Here is a 19,404-nt window from a genome sequence, read left to right on the forward strand (position 1 = left end):
AAGTATGTTAGCCAGTTAAAAAAATAAGCACGAAGAGATTTTTATTTGGATAATTTTTATTTTTGATGTTATATTTTTTGATTATTATGGTGGAAACATTACTGCTTTTGTCCACAGGGGCCTTGAAAATCAACACATTATTAAAGTTCCTTGTCCTTGCTTTAATTAAATAAAAAAAAAAAACACTGAAGCCTTAGTATGGTTACATTTTAATACAATAATACAATGTTGAGACTACGGCTAGGATATACACACTCGAGGCTACTAAAATGAATATGATATTAATAATAATAATAAAAAAACAGAGAAAAAACAAAACAAATACAAGACTTGTAATTCTGGTCAGTTTTTGGAACATCTACTGACATTAAACACACTAAGGCACCTTGTGACTTGAGCACATTGATATCATATTGAGGTAAACCCCGTCAACACATACAGTATGAAAGAGTCATGGTAGCAGGTCTAAAATAATCTAAACATGTCTTGTAAATACTGCAACAAATCCTCCAGCCAGGTGAAACTAACTGTCCGTTCATGGATGAAATTCACTGGGAGCTGACACAAGTATCAGTTACAAAAACAATGACAGCTTTGCAGGACCTCATCTCATAAATAAATTACATTGATAAAGAACACATATATGACAATATGATTATTCTTCTAGACACAGAAATATTTCTTTCTTAGTGATTCATTTGGTACCAATATGTTCCTGTCCAGTGAGACTTTATGAAAGAATATCACGTCAGTGGATGGATCAGGCAACACTGCTGGGGCATCAGGGTCGCGTGGGTCACTCCTCTCGTGTGCTCTGCACCATGGAGTACTTCTTGCAGGGGTTCTTAAGGCAGGCGGGAGGCCAGGTGATGGGCCAACTGTAAGAGCACGGCACCGAGGTCTGGACGTTCCTCTCCAGGAAGTTGAACAGTGGGTTCCACCAGGTGTTGGTGAGGTAGTTGTTGGGTGAGCATTTCAGAGTCTGTCAAAAAAAAAAATATAAGTCATCATTCAGAATAATATCAGCTATCATACAAGTCTGTTTCTGTGCAAAGCGAACTGAGCGCTAACTTTTCTCTGTGCTCTGGTCTTCCTTTCTGTCTTTCCTGTCTTTCGTAGGTCACTTTCATCTGATGAAGTCTTCTATGTCGTGTCTATGCCTTTTTCATGTGTTATTGTTCAGTCCATTTAGGTTGAGATCAGTCTTGATGCTCAGATACATTAAAACAAAAGTAACAAGCCTGTTTTGAAAGTTTACAGATATTTTTGTAAGTATATAAGTATTTGTACTTAGTTCCTTCCCACCTTCAATTGGTAGTATTATTATAAGTTATTATTATTATTAGTAGTAGTAGTAGGAGCAGTAGTTATTCATCACACATAATACAAGTATAAACAGTATATATAATATACAATATAATACACAATAAGTATGAACAGTATAGACAATAAACATAGTCAACAGTCTGTGCATTAGGAAGTGACTGAACAGGCACAGGCAGGCAGCAAAATTCTTATATATGCCTATGTCACGTTCTTATCAATTTAAGCTACAATCCAGAAATAATAATAAAGAAAAAATTGGTCGCACTCGTAACCATCGAAACGTGGTTCATTCTTTTGAAACCAAAAGCGAGTTACACATTCATAAATTTATATTTGCGCTGAATGACTACTGAATTTATAGTTGTTTTATTTTTTTTTAAATATGCAAGGAAGTGTAAGTGAGCAATATATTATATACAAAGCCTTATATTCTGATGTATCCCAAATATTTAAATGATGGATAAACTTAAGAGTCTATTTCTGCACTGAACAGGCAGTATAAACAGAAGGAATGTACATCTGACAGCTGTTTTAAGACAGACTTGAAAAGTGGTGAACCTGTCCAAACAGTAAATGATTTGTGAAAAGTTAAATGGGTTTAAATGGACGAAAATGCTTTCTTTCATGGTATGCAAATCTTAGATATTATATTACCATGCTTTTAATTTAACAAAATAATCTGATTAGATATTGAAACCAGCAACCGCTGTTGTGATTTTTGTTGTTTAACATGTTGAGCATATGATGAACATTTAAATGTAACTTCTAAAATAATATTGCTCTGTACCACTTCATGTTATTACCACCCTCTTGATCACTGTACCTTCCTTGTCAGGTAAGGATTAATGCTCAAACACTTTATATTCAATACATAAACATTTGTAATACACATCCATCTAATTTAAGCTCACATGTCACATGTGCACTTTTTAAAAAAAACTCCTTAATCGTTGTGCAATACTTTTATACTGCACTGTTTGCACTGTTTCACCCTAGTGCATTGCTTACTTAATAATATAATAAGTAAGTAATATAGTAAGTGGGTGGCAGTAATGCACAGCTTGAAACAGTTAAATTTTTCTCCTTACTTTTTCCAAGGTAATCAGTTTCCATTTTTTAAGTAAATTTAACTAGTTAGAATTTACAGTGTATCTTTTTTTAAATTAATGTGTTGTCCTCTCATTTCTTTATTTTGTTCTCTATTGCTGCTACTCTCTGAGAGCTACCAAACATAATTTCTGTATGACTTTAATGATAAAGTGTCAGATGTCTTCATAAGCTTTGGCCAGCAGAGGGGGTAATTTGCCACATTAAAAAGCTATAGACTGACTGTTTAAAGGAATGATATCCAGAGACACACATTTATACTCTATACTTACTGTATATCTATAATTATATGTAATCTATAGACCATTTATTTTAAACACACACTGTAATCAATTATACTGTTGTAACTTTTAACTGATACACTTGAGGTAAGCAAAATACAGCCATGCATAACCACACAGACATTAATGACCTCCATGCATGATGATTAATGTGTACCAAGGTTCAATGAGAGGGGAGCCTTCAGCTCTAAAAGCTCTCTCTCTCTCTCTCTCTCTCTCTCACACACACACACACACACACACACACACACACACACACACACACACACACACACACACACATACAAACAGCCACCCAGTGTTCAGCTCTGTGTTCAGACCTGTAAGTTGGCCATGGTGTGGTACCACCAGAACAGGCGGGAGGTGATAAAATAGGCCACGACCACATCCACACTGTAGTGCTCATGTGCCACCAAGATGCACACCACGCCCACGGCGCTGAGCAGCCAGCACATCAGATGGTACCACCAGAACGACCGCGGAGAGTCTTCAGAGAGAGAGGGAAGGAGAGACAAGAGTGTTAATAATATTTATGACAGTTAGTGATCTGTTCTTTCAGGTTTCCACTGTCAGAAAAAGTTAAAGTTTCAGTGCAACGTGCAGAACAGAGGGATTTTTCTGCAACACACAGACAAGCAGAGTCTTAACAACTTAACCTCAGCTTGTAATCATCCACAAAATGTATTTTTGCATCTACAGAAACTTTTTTTTTCATGTTCTTTGTTCTTTCTGCTGCAGCTGAACCATATACTCAGCATACACTCAGCTGCCAATGCTAAATTGTTGTCACCAATAGTTTTTTTTTTTTTTTTTTTTAACAATCTCAAAGAATCTTGTAATTTTATCTCCACACAGTGTTACCAGTAAGATCTTGGTAGAGTTGACAAGCTTTTGTTTTCTGCAAAAAGTGGGTTATCATGATGAAAGAGCAAGACATGGGGGTCATCTGACCTAATGATCGGACAACGTGCTGTACAACACGCAGTCTGCCAGCTGACATTATTAGAATCTGAGTGGTGATGAATGAAGCAGTTAGCATTATAGTTAAAATATTTAAGTTGTAGATTAAGAAGAATCTGTCATGCTTTAAATATTTTTTGTAAGTTTTTTTTTTCTGTGAGATGTGAAAATGCTTTTTTATTTTAGATTTGCTGCTATTTAAAGGTGAATTCCTGGGCTAGTCATCAACAGCAAAAGTGCGATAGTGTTAGACAAAGATCGTCCAGTATTATTTTTGCCGTCACTCACACTGCTCTCACATTATTCAGTTGATATTTTAAAAGTTTGGAATAAAGTATTTTCTCATTTGTGTATTTTGCTCAGACATGTCATTGTAGCATACAACTTCATTATTATAATTTTAGGCAAAAAAGTCACCCAGAAGGTAAATTAGGACATCAAGTACCTTTTCTACGAAGAACCAAATTGTCAGAAACACATTAGCTGTTCATTCTAAACATTTATCATCTGTGACATTAGTGATGTGTAGTCTTAATATTTAATGAACCAGCATCTCCACCCCTCCGCTTTTTCAAGAGCGGATCAGCAGTTAAACTGTATGGGTCATTATATTATGGACATGTGTGTCGACATGTGTCTCCAAATGTTTGTGTGAGACAGTCATGCATCATTTTATCAGTAAAATTGTGTCAGCAGCACGAACAGGTGAGCTTCAGTTTTTTGGCTGATCTCTGACTTCAAGGTTTTCAGATGTTTTCAAGATAATGTTTATGTTGGGACATTGCTACTCTGCCATGAAGCATCTTTTTATTAGCTGCAGGAGACTTGAGTTGTGGCAGTGCACATGCTTTGCACATTTATTTTCTTGTAACATGTCTCGTGAAAATCTATCATATGTGAAAATTAAATGATTGATTTCAATAATGTGATTTATATTAATACAACTGAATGTGAAATATCCATTAAAATAGACAAATGCATCTGATACACATCCTATTTAAGTCAAGTTAGCGAATTCATATTGAATGAAGTAAACATTTTAGAAAGTGTGCATGTTAGCTGCTCCACAATACAAATAGAGTATCCCCACCAAAGTTAAAAGCAAACTTACTCCTGTGCAGCTTAAATTAATGCAGTCTAATACAAAAGCCCTGCAAAAGAATAATCCAACCTTTATCAAGGTTATGACGTTCCAACTGTGGTGAAACCGTTTTACAAGAGGTGTTGTTTTAACTCTAAGGTCATTTAGGAGGCTGTAATTTGTAGCACGTATTGATACTGTGAATAAAATATTGAAAACACATCTCAGTACAACACAACATAATTCAACAGCATAAGAATCTATAGCCTTCAAAAGGACCATAAAGTGGAATGAACACCTCTCTAAAACAGTTTAAATTAGAATTACAACCTTCTTAAGGCACAATTTATTGCAGAGCTGTTGAATATGACTATTATCTTTGGTTTGGTATAACTAACAAAATGAAAAATGAGTGTATATCCAGCCAGATGCAGCTTTACACAGCATACTTAGAAACAGAGACACACATCTCTACTTATGTGAGTCCTTTCAGTACCTAGAAAACCCCATGTGTTCATGTATTATTCATGTGAAATTCCATTACATACAAGCAAACAAACATCAAGTGCTGCTTTGAGTACTCACACTCCTTAATGAAAAGGTAGGTGAGAGTGAGCATCACAGTGTGTCCACTATAGAGGAAGTCTCCACACAGGAGATGGGAGCTTGTAATGGACAGACCCCCACCAGAGACCAGTCGAAGAATGCGCTGGATTTTTGCATGGGAGTCTCCGTGGAGCTGAGAGAGAGAGCACAGGAAGTAAACATAAAGAGGGAGAAATAGATCAACAAGGGATCAGCAGTAACTTTAGAGCTGCAGCAAACAATTATTTTCATTATCAATTAATTTACTGAGTATGGTTTTCAACCATTTACAATCACTTCAAAATGTAAGAAGAAAGTAATATGCATCACAAGTTACCAGAGCCCAACATGACATCTTCAAATTGTTTTGTCAGGCCAACAGTCAGAAAATCAAAGATATGAAATATACCGTGATTTAAATCAAAGAAAAGCAGCAAATCATTATTCATACTGTTAAAGAAATAGCTCAATATTTTGCTGCTGAGTCCTCACTGGTTACCTGACAACCTCATGGCCATGACATGACTGCAAGAATTTAATAATCCCTATAAAACATGTCATTTTTACACTTTATTTTTACAGGGTTTTTTTTGAGTGGATTAGATAAATTAGATACAATATGTGAATTTGTGAAGAAGAATTTTTCTGAAAGTGCCTGCCCTTTTCCAAACAGTGTCTAAGGACAACTTCCCAGATGATTCTGTGTAACGTGTCAGAGATTTTATGGCCAAGGAAACCTTTCAGTGAGTATCATCATTTGGTTCAAGGGCTGAAACTGGAGGGAACCCAGTTGAAGGAGTAGGAGCAGGTCACAGTTTGTGTCCTTTTTGTCCCAGCACTCCTCCACTGTGATTGGACAGCTGTGTGTAAAGGGACAGCAACAAGCAAAGCGTGTTACCCAAAGCTGAACATTTTTCAACTCTCTGGGACCAGAAAAACATGGCGCCTCATCACACTGTGGGGGCTTGTTCCAGAGTGTGAAGATGTGGCATTCAAATTGGAAAACAATTCCTAAAATAAGCTGGCCTCAGGAAAAAATGCTTTGGCGGACACAGCATGCTAGTAGCATCTAGCAGTGAGGTTGTAGATTGTAACCTACTGAAAACCCCTCACCTCACCCTCCTCTTCCAAGAGTGTAGGAGAAACTACGGTGACTGTGAAAAGTTGTGATAAACGCAAAAGGCCATCTGTTCTGGGTTACTGTAGTTGCACATGTGCTGCCCGTAGATCCACCTAAAGCTTACACACTGGACCTTTAATTTTCTTTTGATCTTTTCGACTATAGGCAGCATAATTTGCAGTGGTAAATTACAGGGCTGGGAAATGTGTGGTAAAAACCAAGAGGAATTAAAAGGAAGTAAAACAAAGATTGTTTAGCAGCATCATCAAATACACATGATCAAATCTTGTGCTCCAGCGCTTGTTGCTCAAATCGCTGAGGATAACTCACTTCTTACAAGTAGCTCCCTGTCCAGAACTTTTCAAGACCTTGGGAACAGAACAACTATTAAACTGTCTGACCTCTGATCCTTTTGCACCACGCAACCCAGCAAACAACTGCCAGGAGCACATGCTTTTGATCAAACACTGATGCACCTCAATATCATTGGTGTCCTGAGGCTGTAGAAAGTTGAAATGGCTTTTTTATAGCTGCCTCTCTTGCGTGGTTGAGCAAAATGAGTCCCAGAGGGTGCTTGAGAGTACATGGCTGAGCAACGACAGCTGATGCACCGCTCTGATGTTTTCATGCCACTCACCTTAGGAGCACAAGTCATGTGCATGCCAGGTACAGGCAGGGTGGTGATGTACATAGTGACACAGCGGTACAAATACAGGGTACCAATGAGGAAGAAGAACCGCCGGCTTGCTATTGACCTGCAAATGGACAACATTAGAGCCACAATTAGGTGATACAAAAACGTCTCATGAATATGCAGTACAATTTATAAGCACTACTGAATACAAATTACATGGCAATTTTTGTAATTAGTAGTGTCATTGATTGTTTTACAAAAATCAAAATCAAGGGTGCTCCCACAGCTCAGTTGGTAGAGTGTTCACCCCATGTACTGAGACTGTTGGTCCTCTGCAGTAGTCGCTGGTTTGATTCCCGCCTGTGACCCATTTGCTGCATGTCATTCCCCCTCTCTCTACCCCCCTTCCTGTCATATCTTCAGCTGTCCCTATCCAAATAAAGGCAAAAAAGCCCCCAAAATAATATTTAAAAATCTAAGTCAACAAAAATGCACTTAAGTAGCCCTTGACAATGTAACTACAGTGTAATTACAATTTTTGCCATATCAGATAGGGATCTCATATGGTGCAGCATTGTTGTCAGTATTATTTGGCTTGCATTGCTAAATCCATTTCATTATTATATTTTTGTTTCAATATCTTTATTCTCACAGGCAAAAGGCCAAATGTGGAAGACTTCATTGTAAACGATTAATGTAATGAAACAGTTTTCAGTTATATCTACATTAACATCTCAACAGTGAGGGTCTGGTTTTGGTGTCAGATGTTTTCTAATCTACTTATGTGAAACAGTAATACAGGGGAAAACTCCACTTGAGAAAAGACGGAAATACAATTTCATTACATCATGTGTTAGCCTTAATAGATTATAATATGATGCAATTCCTGTGTAACTGAAAGAGACATGCAGAGAATAGACAAGTTACAGCACATTGCGCATAATATGTTTTTCAAATGTGATAGATCTCTCCATAAAACCATTTGTAGATTTCCTCAAGGAGTTTTATCCTTGTGTTAACTAATATTGTAATGCACTTGCACTGGTGAACTCGGGAGGGGGGCAGGGTGGGCGATAGCCCCCGAGGCATCCCATATTTGAAAAAGCACAGTAGAAGTGCCCTCTTGGATGCTCCTATGGTCGATAAACATGATAAAGTGCCCTCTAGTGTGCCCTACCAGTGGACAAGACATGAGGAAGTGCCCTCTCCGGCAGACATTCCCGGAGACTGGGTTGTGATGCACAGATGGGTCAAAGGAGATTTTGGAATTCTGCACATTTAAGGATTTATATCTGCATTTCACCTTTTTTAAACTATTTGAAATGTGTATATTATTTTACTGATTTCAAGAAAAAAACAAGAGCCTAATCTAATTTATGAAGAAGCTAAAATGGCCTGTTAATGTTTTCTGATGATGGGAAATTAAAAATAATGAGATGGCCTCTTAACTCGGCCTAAATGAGTTTATTTCTCATTTATAAAGTGTTTAACATGTATATATTTTCAATACCACAATTCAAGATGATGTAAGGTGATGTGGAAATGGAAGTAAAAATGTTTGGGATTAATAACTCTCTGCAATATTTACTGAAAAGGCCAATTCTGAATTTGGCTGCAATGGTTTGCCATTTTTAAAAAGTCCCCAGAAAGAAAAAAGGTTTGGAAATAGATATTCTATACCCTTCCAGTGGGCAGAACATAATAAAATGCTCTCTCGGGTAGAAAATGCATGCAGTGTAGGCAGCTCAACATGGAAATTAATTTGCCTCTACGCGCCTCTAAATGGTTAAATAGCTAACAGCTCTCCGTGTGTTTTAATTATAAAAGTGTAATAGTTGTTTAATTTTCATAAAACGCATAATAATTTTAGTCTAAACAAAGGATTGCAACTGTTTTACCATAAATACATCAATTTATATGAATTTGTAGATTCGTACAAAATGAACTAATTTCTATTTACAGGCCCGAAATAAATTCTAAAAAAAAAAAAAAAGAAAAGAAACAATCTTACTTGTATCTGAAGAAGAATAACTGTATCAACCAAATGGCCAGCAGCACCATGCCGTTGATCTCTGTCACTGTAAATGCCCAGTTGACCCTGTCAATATAGTCAAAAAACTTATCAGGAAGAGGTGGGCTGCTCTCTTTGGGTGGGACCCTCTCGTGGACAACAGTGATGACAACTGTGGTCAGGACCAAGTTAAAGCCAGCATAAAAAAAGGCGATTGCAGTCTTCCACCACTCCATGGGCAGACGATTGACCTTGGAGTCTGGCACAGAGATCTTCACATAGTCATTATGCCTCACGATGCCTTTCCGAAAGCCCCTCTTCGTGTCTTCTCCACCTGGGGTGTGGACAGGACATGTTTTACCGCCGTTAGGCAGCGCCCCACCCTCCATTCCTGGATTCATATTATCAGTAGCAGAGTCTCTCGCATCCACAAGCTCCTGTGATGCCATGGGTGCCTGCACTGTCCATCCACAGACACCGCTCCTCTGGGCTGAGGCTTTTTAGCTGCCAGGAGAGAAAACAACAGGTTGGAAACTGACAAAAACTTTTCCGTTTGGAAAACAGAAGCATACTATTATAACTTGCACAAGATAGAAAAGCACAAAAGTAAACAAGTGCTACTTGGTTGCACTAAGGCTGGGTTGCACCAACAAGGATTCATTTATGGCGCACCAAACTTTAAAACTAAAATTAAGAAAGATTAAATTTAAGATGCTCTTTAAACTTCAGTTTAGAGTCTCTACACTACCAACTGGATTTAATAATGTGTGTTTTCTTTCATTCTAGTTGATCCATTAAAACAGTCTCCTAGGCAGTTTCTCTTTCCATACTATGCTGTTGTCCATTTTTAAACTTCGTATTATTGGGACATTGTGCCAAGCCATCATGAGTAGGTTAACTAGGCTAACTAACTGTTTAGCCAGCTAGCAAACAATGTCATGTTTGGTTAACTTTTTAGCTAGCTAGGAATCAATGCCATGCTTTGTTAATGTTTTAGCCAGCTAGCAAACAATATGTTTTCTTAAAGTTTTAGCTAACTAGCAAACAAACAATATAACTTTTTGTGAAGGAACACAGAGCAACCCAAAGTTAATGTTTTTCCTGCCCTCTTTTATATTTACCAGGTCCCAGCAACGTTCATTTTTTAAAATTCATTAATTTTAGGTAAACATCCCCATACTGATTAAACTTTATTTAAGTTTGGTTTACATAAAATAAACTTTGATTCATTAAAAACATAATCAGAGATTATATACAGAGCTATGCTTAAATTCAAATCTGGATTTATTCATTTTAAACCTAATTTTACTAAACTCTGATGAAAACTAATCATGATTCCATCTTTGTTGGTGCAATAATCTAAAAGTGCCAAATCACCATGATGAGAAATGGATGGAGATGAACTATCGATTATTTTTTCCCCTCTTCCTTATCCTTGGGATTAGCAAGGCTGACTCCACAGGCTGAACTGTCCATTTTAGACTGAAAGGGTTTTTTTTTCTGAGTTTACAGTAGCCAACTATTCTGTATGTGGTTGTGTGAGAGTTAACGCTCTCTGTTATATTTTTCTTTCCCTGGACGTTCACCAGAGCTACAATGACAGTTTTCTGTTTGGACGCTCAGTCAGACTCTTATTCTGGGCCCTCCAAAGTCTCTCCACCACACTGCTTTGGTCTTCTGATTTTGTCCTCAACAAGAAGCTGCTGTGGTCACAGCGGTTTTCATGAACAGACATCATGTTGCAGCAGAAGGATTTGCCTGCTCATTATAAAAGTTTCAAGCAGTATGAATGCGAAAGTAACTGAACTAAATTAAACTTCACTTATGAGACTGAAAGTCCATTCTTGACCTTGGAAACTGTAGTCAAAACAGTCTCACCACTGCACCAACACGGTCCATTTAGCAGCCGTTCTGGAGCTTTCTGGCATATCTTGCCACATTTCTGTACAGATGGAGCTGCTATTATCGTGGAATTTGCAGGAAAACACATTTTTTTCTGATCACTTTAAGGACTTCTTGTTAGTGGTAGCTTAAAAGTTCATGAAAGCTGTGCAAATTCCACCTGCTGAAAGATCATGCAATATGATTAAAGGCTCCAGCTACTAAAAACCTTGTGGTTAGATTGTTTTGTCAACAAAAGAAAACAACAAATAAAACTAAATTTAACTACTCAGCTAAACTGAGCTAAGCTAAGCTAAAATCAAATAAAGTAATGGATGGATTGATGGGTGCCAGAGTTGAATGATTAGAAGACAAACAATGTTAAAGATGAGCGTGTACAATGTTTGTTGTTGACTTGAGAGAGCACAACAGCAATGATCTTTTTCATTCTTTCATGTCTAAAAGCCTTCCAGTCCATTTAACAGCTCCATTAATGGATTTGAGGATACCGCTATCAGCCCTGAAATGCATCACAATAAATGTCAATGGGATATGTACAGAATGGCATGTTCACTTGGAGACAAACCTGGCTCTGGGACAAAAGGTGGGATAGAAATAGAGTATGGCTGGATACAAGAGAGCTGCTGAAAGTATCAGTTTCCACAGAATCAATTTTTGGAAAATATTATTACACTGGAGAAAGGCTTATAGCAGATTGCCCTCTGTCTCACCCATAGCAGGTTCAGCCTCTGTTATGCAACTGATGGATGGCTACAGAACACAAGGTCTGACAGACTTAAAGTAAGTTAAAGGGGTCATAAGGTATATTAATTCTGACCAAGATCACAAATAAGATCAACAAGAGCAGACAAACAATATAAGCCAATTACAATGCCATGTCCCTTATGTTACCAGTGGGATTATGTTGCAGCTTTGTGGTTAGTTCTGTGATCCTATATGTCAAGGACAGTTATGTAGGCACTCTATTGCTGGTGCAACAAAGCGTTTACATCATAAGTGTGGGAAAAGCATTTAATAAAGCATAATGCACATTTTTGCATCTCTAATACTGAACAGCTCAGTTTGAACTTGTGAATTTGAAGAAGTCTGGAGTTAAGATAAACATCAGCAAGACAGACGGTGGTGACAGTGTCACCCAGAGACAGCCTTACATGCAAACACAGCCACATCCACCTCTCTCTCTCCGCTGCCTTGTATCATTGTATTAAGCCCCTCCCACCAAACCCACAAGTTCGAGCAGAAGCAGAAGGAGGCGGTTGCCCTGCAAAACCTTGTGCCTCAGTGGGCCTGCACTCCACGCAGCGAGTCTCATCAAGACCCAGATCTTATCGTTGCAACTCGTCTGCTTAAAAGGTGACCCTCCAGCCCTTTAGAATCAGTGGAAGCAGAGGGGCCTACGACACCACATACACACTGTGCCCCCTCAAAACTTATTCCCCAGTGTACAATTTGTTGATAAAAAACCATTGCATCGAAATTAATCACATGCAGGATTTTCTGCAGGGTTTTCCACTACTGAATTAGACTGACGATCTGAAAGGACGTGCATGTGTATCTGCATTTGTAGAGCAACGCCTGGAAAGGCCCTGTTTCTGAAAATACCTATGATTGGCCAGAGTCTCCCTTAATGAGCTAGATATTCTACAGCCTGAAAACAGAACCCAGGGGAGGTGCAGATGTCTTGTTTTCTCTCAGACCACTTGAATTACATAATGCTGAAAAGTTACTATGATTTTTTTTTCCCCATTAATGCCAAAAAAAACCGGACCTTCAATGGTTTAACTTCTCACCTTGCTACAGAAATGTAAAAGTGTATCCCAAAGTGTGTCAGACATCACTGATGGGTGTTACAACAAAGTACACTTTCAACCAGAGAAGGTGGGGTAACACTGCTCTTAAGCCTAGTATTAAATCTTTATTTTAAGCGACTAAAACTACTTGGTGACGGTTAGGGAAAGATTGTGGTACAAAAAACTTGGTTAAGTTTGACAAGACAGTTCCACCTACTTCTTAGCCTTTATGGGCTTTCAATTATATCAGATGAAAATGGATTGGTTGTTATTGGCTGGATTAGCTTTATTCATCTTAGCTCTATTCCATGATTATAAAACCAGTGTGGAGTAAACACACATAGTCACATTATGAATATATACTGATCACACGGATGATTTTCTACTGTATCTTTACTCATTTATCTTTACTTTTGGTTTACTCAAATCTAAAACCCTTGTTAACCCTCTCCTAATACTGCTGTTGCTGTTCCCCCATATTCTGGATCTCTATTAAGAGGGAGGAAAGTAATGGTACAAAAGTAACGTGACCTATTTCTCAGAGGCCTACTTCAGCTTTGGAGGTTATAGAGGATGTCCACCTTTACACCTTTGTTGTGCGCGCACGCAAATTCAGTAGTTGTTTTCATTTCAGCCACAGCACTGTAAGGATTTCTTGTCGATGCTGGCTTAAAAGACAAGTGTGATGAAGCATTTTAAGCCAACACTGACAAGCAGTCTGCACGGTAAGGTCGAAAGCTACAGTAAATTAAATAACTGTCAAATTTCAAAGGTCAAGAATGTACTTTCACATTTACTCGGTTATGCTACTACAAGAAAATCAGGCGCTTAGTACAAACTCAGCAGTTATTATTTGCACAGCAAAATGACGTCACTTGTTTGGAAAACGTAAATGTATTTTAGGATAGGCTTAAGCATTTGAAAAAATGATGGACAGCTAAAATTAAAATCTTAGAGACTGCCACTTTAAAAGGACTATCCTCAGCAGAAAAATGACAGTGTTGTCTTTTTGTTGGTGAAGACAGTCATTTTAAAGTTGCAGTCTCTAAGATTTTAATTTAAATAAAAAACAGTTAAATCACTATCTATCACTGAATGAGGTAACATAATGATGATGTCCCTCTAACAAAAGCATTAAATATTTATACTATACTATTATACTATTTAGATTTAAATGAAAAAACACCCCTTTTATTATGAAGACATCACAGGAAATGCAATGAGTTTGTCAGCAAGATTAGCATTTAGTGCTATTGTTTATCAAAAATGAGTCTACAATACAACAATCCTGTCGCTTTCTGCATTTTTTTGACTGTGAATCAATTTGAAATATTGCAGGGAGTCATGAAAGAAGGAGCAGCCACAGTGAGCTGTTTTGCTGGAAATATACTTGCTTTCAACTACACGTTCACATACGCACCCCTACGCATTCCTGCACTTCGTCGCTGCCTCGCACATCCTGCGTCCATCTGGAGTGATGGCTGTGCTCATCCTCAGAAATTAACGCTACGCATACGCGAATGCAAACACATGGTTACACAGCAAATACATCTCCGGCCTTAGACGAAGAGCTGCAGGTGACAGGCTGCACACCTGCAACTTCTCAGGAAGGTAACAAGGACAGCGAGGATGCCTGTCATTGCAGCACGAAATCTGACTTTTGCTCAAAGAATGATGGAAAAGGGCAATTACTGCCCAAATCTTTACTAAAATAACAATAGTGTTACTTGCTGCCCCCAGAAATCTCTGACCTGTAGTATTAAACCACATTTCCTGTTAAAATACCACCAGCAGAAATCTTCTAGATTGCCACTTAAAGTCTTGATGCTCTGATATTTGACTTATGGAGGCCATAGTTGTTGTAAAATGTTGTCAAAAAACATTGGAGAGGCACAATGCTTTCTGTGTTGTAGTGGATTTTTCCTTTTAAAAAAAAAAAAAGTCTCAGTGTCCTATATTTTCTTGTATCTGTGCACACTCTGTGACAGATCAGGGTCACAGTCAATACAAAGCACATGGGAGATGTTTTATTTTCTAGTGTTCACTGTGAGGCTCCACATGTGTGCAGTACATGGGAGGTCAGCAGAGTGTCTCCATTAGGCTAGTTTTCCACTGGTCCTCCCTAGTGTACAGTGCACCATGTTTTCCCACCAGTCGGAGCACCCAGCACTCTAAAAGGATGGGTGGTGATGGAAAACTGGCAGAAAAACCTATTCCACACGGTCACAGGGCTGTAATGGATAACTTGGCTGCCTCCACTCGTTCAAGCTATTTCAGGAGAAGCCACCCAGTTGCCTTGAAGGCTGTACTTTACTCCAGGGTTACCAGGGCTTTGACTCCATTTTGGGGCCTTCATAATAACATGCTGCTATTGCTGTCCACTCATTTTCTTCTTCACATCGTATGGACTGTCTTCTTCAAAGGGAGGGTTAAAAATAAGTCACACCAGAGGGGGCCCAGCCCTCTTGAGGAGCTCGCTATACATATGTTCAATGTACATCAGGTTGGTGGAAACTGCATGTTCAGCAGTACATCGTGTTTAGGTTTCAGTTTTGTTTTCCTACATGTTATGTTTCATTTCAGTATAAAGGCTCAAAATGTTGGATGAATAGTTCAAAAGTCTTGGTGAAGAGGATATTATTGTGTTATTGTGATGTTTGAGACTCTCTAATAAAATAAAAGATCTCATAAAAAATATTTCTTTATGCCCTCAGACATGATAAGATGGGTGTCCTTCTTCAAAGACTATAATTATTAGTAGCATTCTTTATTTAAGTTAAAATAGCAGAGCAGAAATAATATAATATGAAAAAGGTTTAAAGGTCCAGTGAGTAAGATTTAAGTAGATTTATTGGAAGAATCCTACAGACTCATCCTTTAACTGCACGATACGTAGGTTCTGTCGCTAAGGGTCTCTCACATTAAAACAACGTAGAGATGACGATGTGAAGAAGCAGGAGATCAGGAGAATTAGTGTCTTCACTGTGAAACAACCACCATAGCTGAAAAAAAAATCTGACACGATAAAAGTCATGTTCATGGATGAGGTAATATTATGGAGAGTTTTATTACATTATGTTTAGTCACATGCACTGACTTCCTTCCTCACTAGCAACTAGCTAGCAGAAAATGCATTGTTACCTTGCATAAATTATGGATTTCTTTGTGTTCAAACATTGTTGGAAAGATCTGGGATAACGTAAGCACACAACTCAACAAAATATATAACATATGTCTTGAGTTTTTAGACTTTTTACATATTTTAGAAATGTTACATATTATAGCTTTAAGGTGAAAACCCTGCTCTGTAAATTGTTAATTAAGTGAATAAGTTGCCTATTTTTGAGCAAAAAGTACTTAAACTAATAAAAGTAAAACTTTTATTCATGCACAAAAAAAAATGCCCCTGACTGTAATGTTATTGGATTGTTGATACTGATGCAGTATTTCACAGTTCTAGCTCGTTCAAGAGGGCCTAATGTACTTCATACTGTACTGAGTTTAATAAAGTACAAGCATGTCAGTGTTGTACGTTAAAATGCTTCAGTAAATGTAGTTAATTATTCTTTACCACTGATAGAAGTAGCACTGGTGGGCTCAAGGCAAATGTGCCCTTTGAATGCCCCTACAATAGATAAAACATGATAAAATGTGGTAAAGTGCCCTCTAAGGTGCCCTTCCAGTGGACAAAGCATGTTTAAGTGCCCTCTAGGGTATATATTAGAAAATAGTTTGGCCTCTATGTGCCTTTAAATACTTAAATAGTTCCCTGTGTGTTTTTATTACAGAGTTGTAGTAGCTGTTATACAATCAAACAATTTTAATCTAAACCAGGAATTGGAACTGTTTCACCTTAAATATATAATGTTTTTCGCCACATTGGTGACCCCACGTTCAGGTGGTGCCCTTCTTATTTTCTTTACCCCTGCCCCTCAGACAACCTGAGTCCACCACTCAGTAGAGGTAGCTGTAATAGTAAGCTTTAATCAGTGCACAAAATACCTGGTGGCTGGGTACTGAAGTCTTTCACATATGCAATATATAAGATTTGAGTCTGTATTTTTATCCAAGTGTAACTTTGATGCTGAAGCAGAAAAAGTCCATCCACTGCTTTTCAGGTTGGGGTAACATTATGTTTTCTGATGTACACAAGACCATTTGCAGCAGCGCCACCTGTGGCAGAAAGCCTTGCCAGACACAACCAGCTATTCAAAGACAATATAAGAGAAAGCACCAGAGAAGTTTGTGAATAAATGTTCTGCAATTGCAATAATCAATACTGGAGATAAAATAAAATTACAAAAATAAATTTTAGTGACAACTGCAAAGTGACAAATATATAAGACTCAACAAAATTTTGCTGTTGAAACTTTCAGGGGTTCTTCGGTGTCAGCTGAGGGGTGCCAAACCCCACGAGAACCCCTGAATTTTGCACCATGGTGCTAATAGGAGAAGTAGTATTAGTAGAAGAAGTATATTTGTAAAATAATAGTAAATATTGACATCATGGCAGTATCATTAGTGCCATTTGTAAGAAGTTATAACCATGCATATTTATTTACTAGGAAACATGCCATGATAATAATAAAGAGATGGACAATCTTTGGAAACTTTTGGTTTTACCACTATGAGATTCACTGCCTGTACTGGATTCCATGACTACTGTTTAACACTAGTTCACTGTGCAAAGCTGTACATCAAAACACATATCTTTGTTGACAGAACAAATAAATTTTGTTCTTTTTTTCCCCCCCAAAAGTCATCCAATGTTCCCTCATACAAGCCAAACTGGCCACACTGTGCATGGAGCTACTTTTGGGTGCCATAACCACATGTGGGGTGGATACTAGCAGTAATGTCAGGTTCTGGTTCAGGACTGGGTGTCTCCTCTGCCTCCCATATATTACAGGGCGGCAGTCTGTCACATAGGATGTGTGTGGCTCAGCCGGTTTTGAAGTTTACTTTTGGGGTGTAGTTCAGTGGCCCCCACATACAGTGTTAACCACGAGGTCCCATATAAGGCTGCTGGGTGGGGCAACAGGTCATAGCATCTCCTGTAATTAAGCCCTCTCCTTTTCAGTCAAAGCTATTACAGTTGAGAATTGACAACTTAATTATTAAAATGGAATTAGACTAGGGCACAGCTCGGTCACAAGCAAGCAGTCCGTGTAATCCCGAAATAATTGTGAATTTGAATTTACAGGTTTTAGACCTTCATATGTGACAACTGGCCTACTTACCTCAGTGTGACACGTGATTCTACTAATAAATGACCTGATGACATATAAGTGACATCATCAGGCACGAGAATAAACAAGCTCATTTCTAATGATCCCCCGAATAAAACTTTTAGCATGAATTTATGCGAAACGAGAATTCAAATATTGATTATGTCTACTAGAATTAACATTAGGCCATATGTATTTCTATCTGTAAGCAAGAATGATTTTTTAAAAAAAAAGTTAAATAAAATAAATTCCGGCTACAGCATCCTGTTGATCACACATTAATGCCACATTTCCTCTATTAAACGTGAAGCCCTACACATACCGATGAGAAGACGAAGATCCGTATTAAGATTCACATGTTGCACAGTTTTTTTTAGCATCCTACCTGCCTTCCTCGGGCCTCCTGGTGCCTCTTCCTGTACTTGCAGTTCCTTAAATCCGTCCTGATGCTGCGCCCTGTTTGATCGTTGCTCTGCTCAGCCTGGACTGCTGCTACAGCACGACGGTGGCGCTCGCTTTTGAGAGAGCGCTCCTCCCCGAAGCCTTCATCCAGGCTCTGCAGCCAGCCTCCTGCCCAGCATCCCCTTTAATTCAGACTAACTGTCCTGTAATCAACACAAACGTCGCCCTGTAACTCTGCTCTTTTTAAAATGGGTGTTCTGAAATTGTCGAAATTTTAAACAGCTGTGAGGAATAGTAGGATATTGCATTATTTCTGGGTAATTGTGGTAATTGTGGATTTATTACAGATTCTAAATTCCACTTTTTACATTTTTATAAAATGTAAGATTTTGAAAAAAAACCCAACACCATTAAAATTCGCATTTTATGTAGGCCATTTGTTGATTTAGCCTTGAGTCATTCATGCTCATTTAAGTAATTTCATATATTCTACCAATGTCAGTAAATTTTTTAAACATATATTCCAAATGATCAAATTTCATTACATCTTAATGGGTCGTGTCTAAAAGGGAACCCTTAATTTGCAGAACTCTCGTGAGATTTGTAGGCGTTTTCTCTTCATTTGCCAACCTCAAATCGATTATGTTTTATGTTTTATCAATGTGACAACACCGTGGTTAAAATGTGAGTACGTTAGTGGACAGAAAACACTTGGTTATGGTTAAAGTAATGTCATGTTTTGGGTTTAAATCTTTACTCTCACGAGATCTTTTGCGGGTCTGGGGTTCTCTTCTAGACACGACCATCTTGATGAGAATTGAATTTTCCTCACGGCTAAGGAAACACGTCATTCCGTCGCCGGTGACGCGAGGGTCGTGTCTGGAAGGGAACCCTTGATTCGCACAACTCTCGCGAGATTTTAAAGCGTTGTTTCTTCATCGCGAACCTTGTACAATTGCGTTTTATAATGTGACAAC

At 38.1% G+C, this 19,404-nt stretch overlaps 1 protein-coding gene across 1 annotated transcript; it reads right to left on the reverse strand.

Moving 5' to 3' along the window:
• Positions 1-197: 197 nt before the first annotated feature.
• On the reverse strand, positions 198-18,561 carry sgms2a (sphingomyelin synthase 2a). Its single transcript, XM_084712750.1, has 6 exons — positions 18,411-18,561; positions 9,106-9,609; positions 7,098-7,215; positions 5,341-5,494; positions 3,035-3,201; positions 198-982 (listed from the first exon to the last, which is right to left on the reverse strand). Exons 2-6 carry the CDS (start codon positions 9,552-9,554, stop codon positions 797-799), a joined length of 1,074 nt encoding a protein of 357 aa, XP_084568876.1. The 5' UTR covers positions 9,555-9,609; positions 18,411-18,561; the 3' UTR covers positions 198-796.
• Positions 18,562-19,404: the final 843 nt, after the last annotated feature.

This window comes from Lutjanus erythropterus, chromosome 3 (genome assembly GCF_056507025.1).
Source record: "Lutjanus erythropterus isolate fLutEry1 chromosome 3, fLutEry1.hap2, whole genome shotgun sequence".
Lineage (NCBI taxonomy): Eukaryota > Metazoa > Chordata > Actinopteri > Lutjaniformes > Lutjanidae > Lutjanus > Lutjanus erythropterus.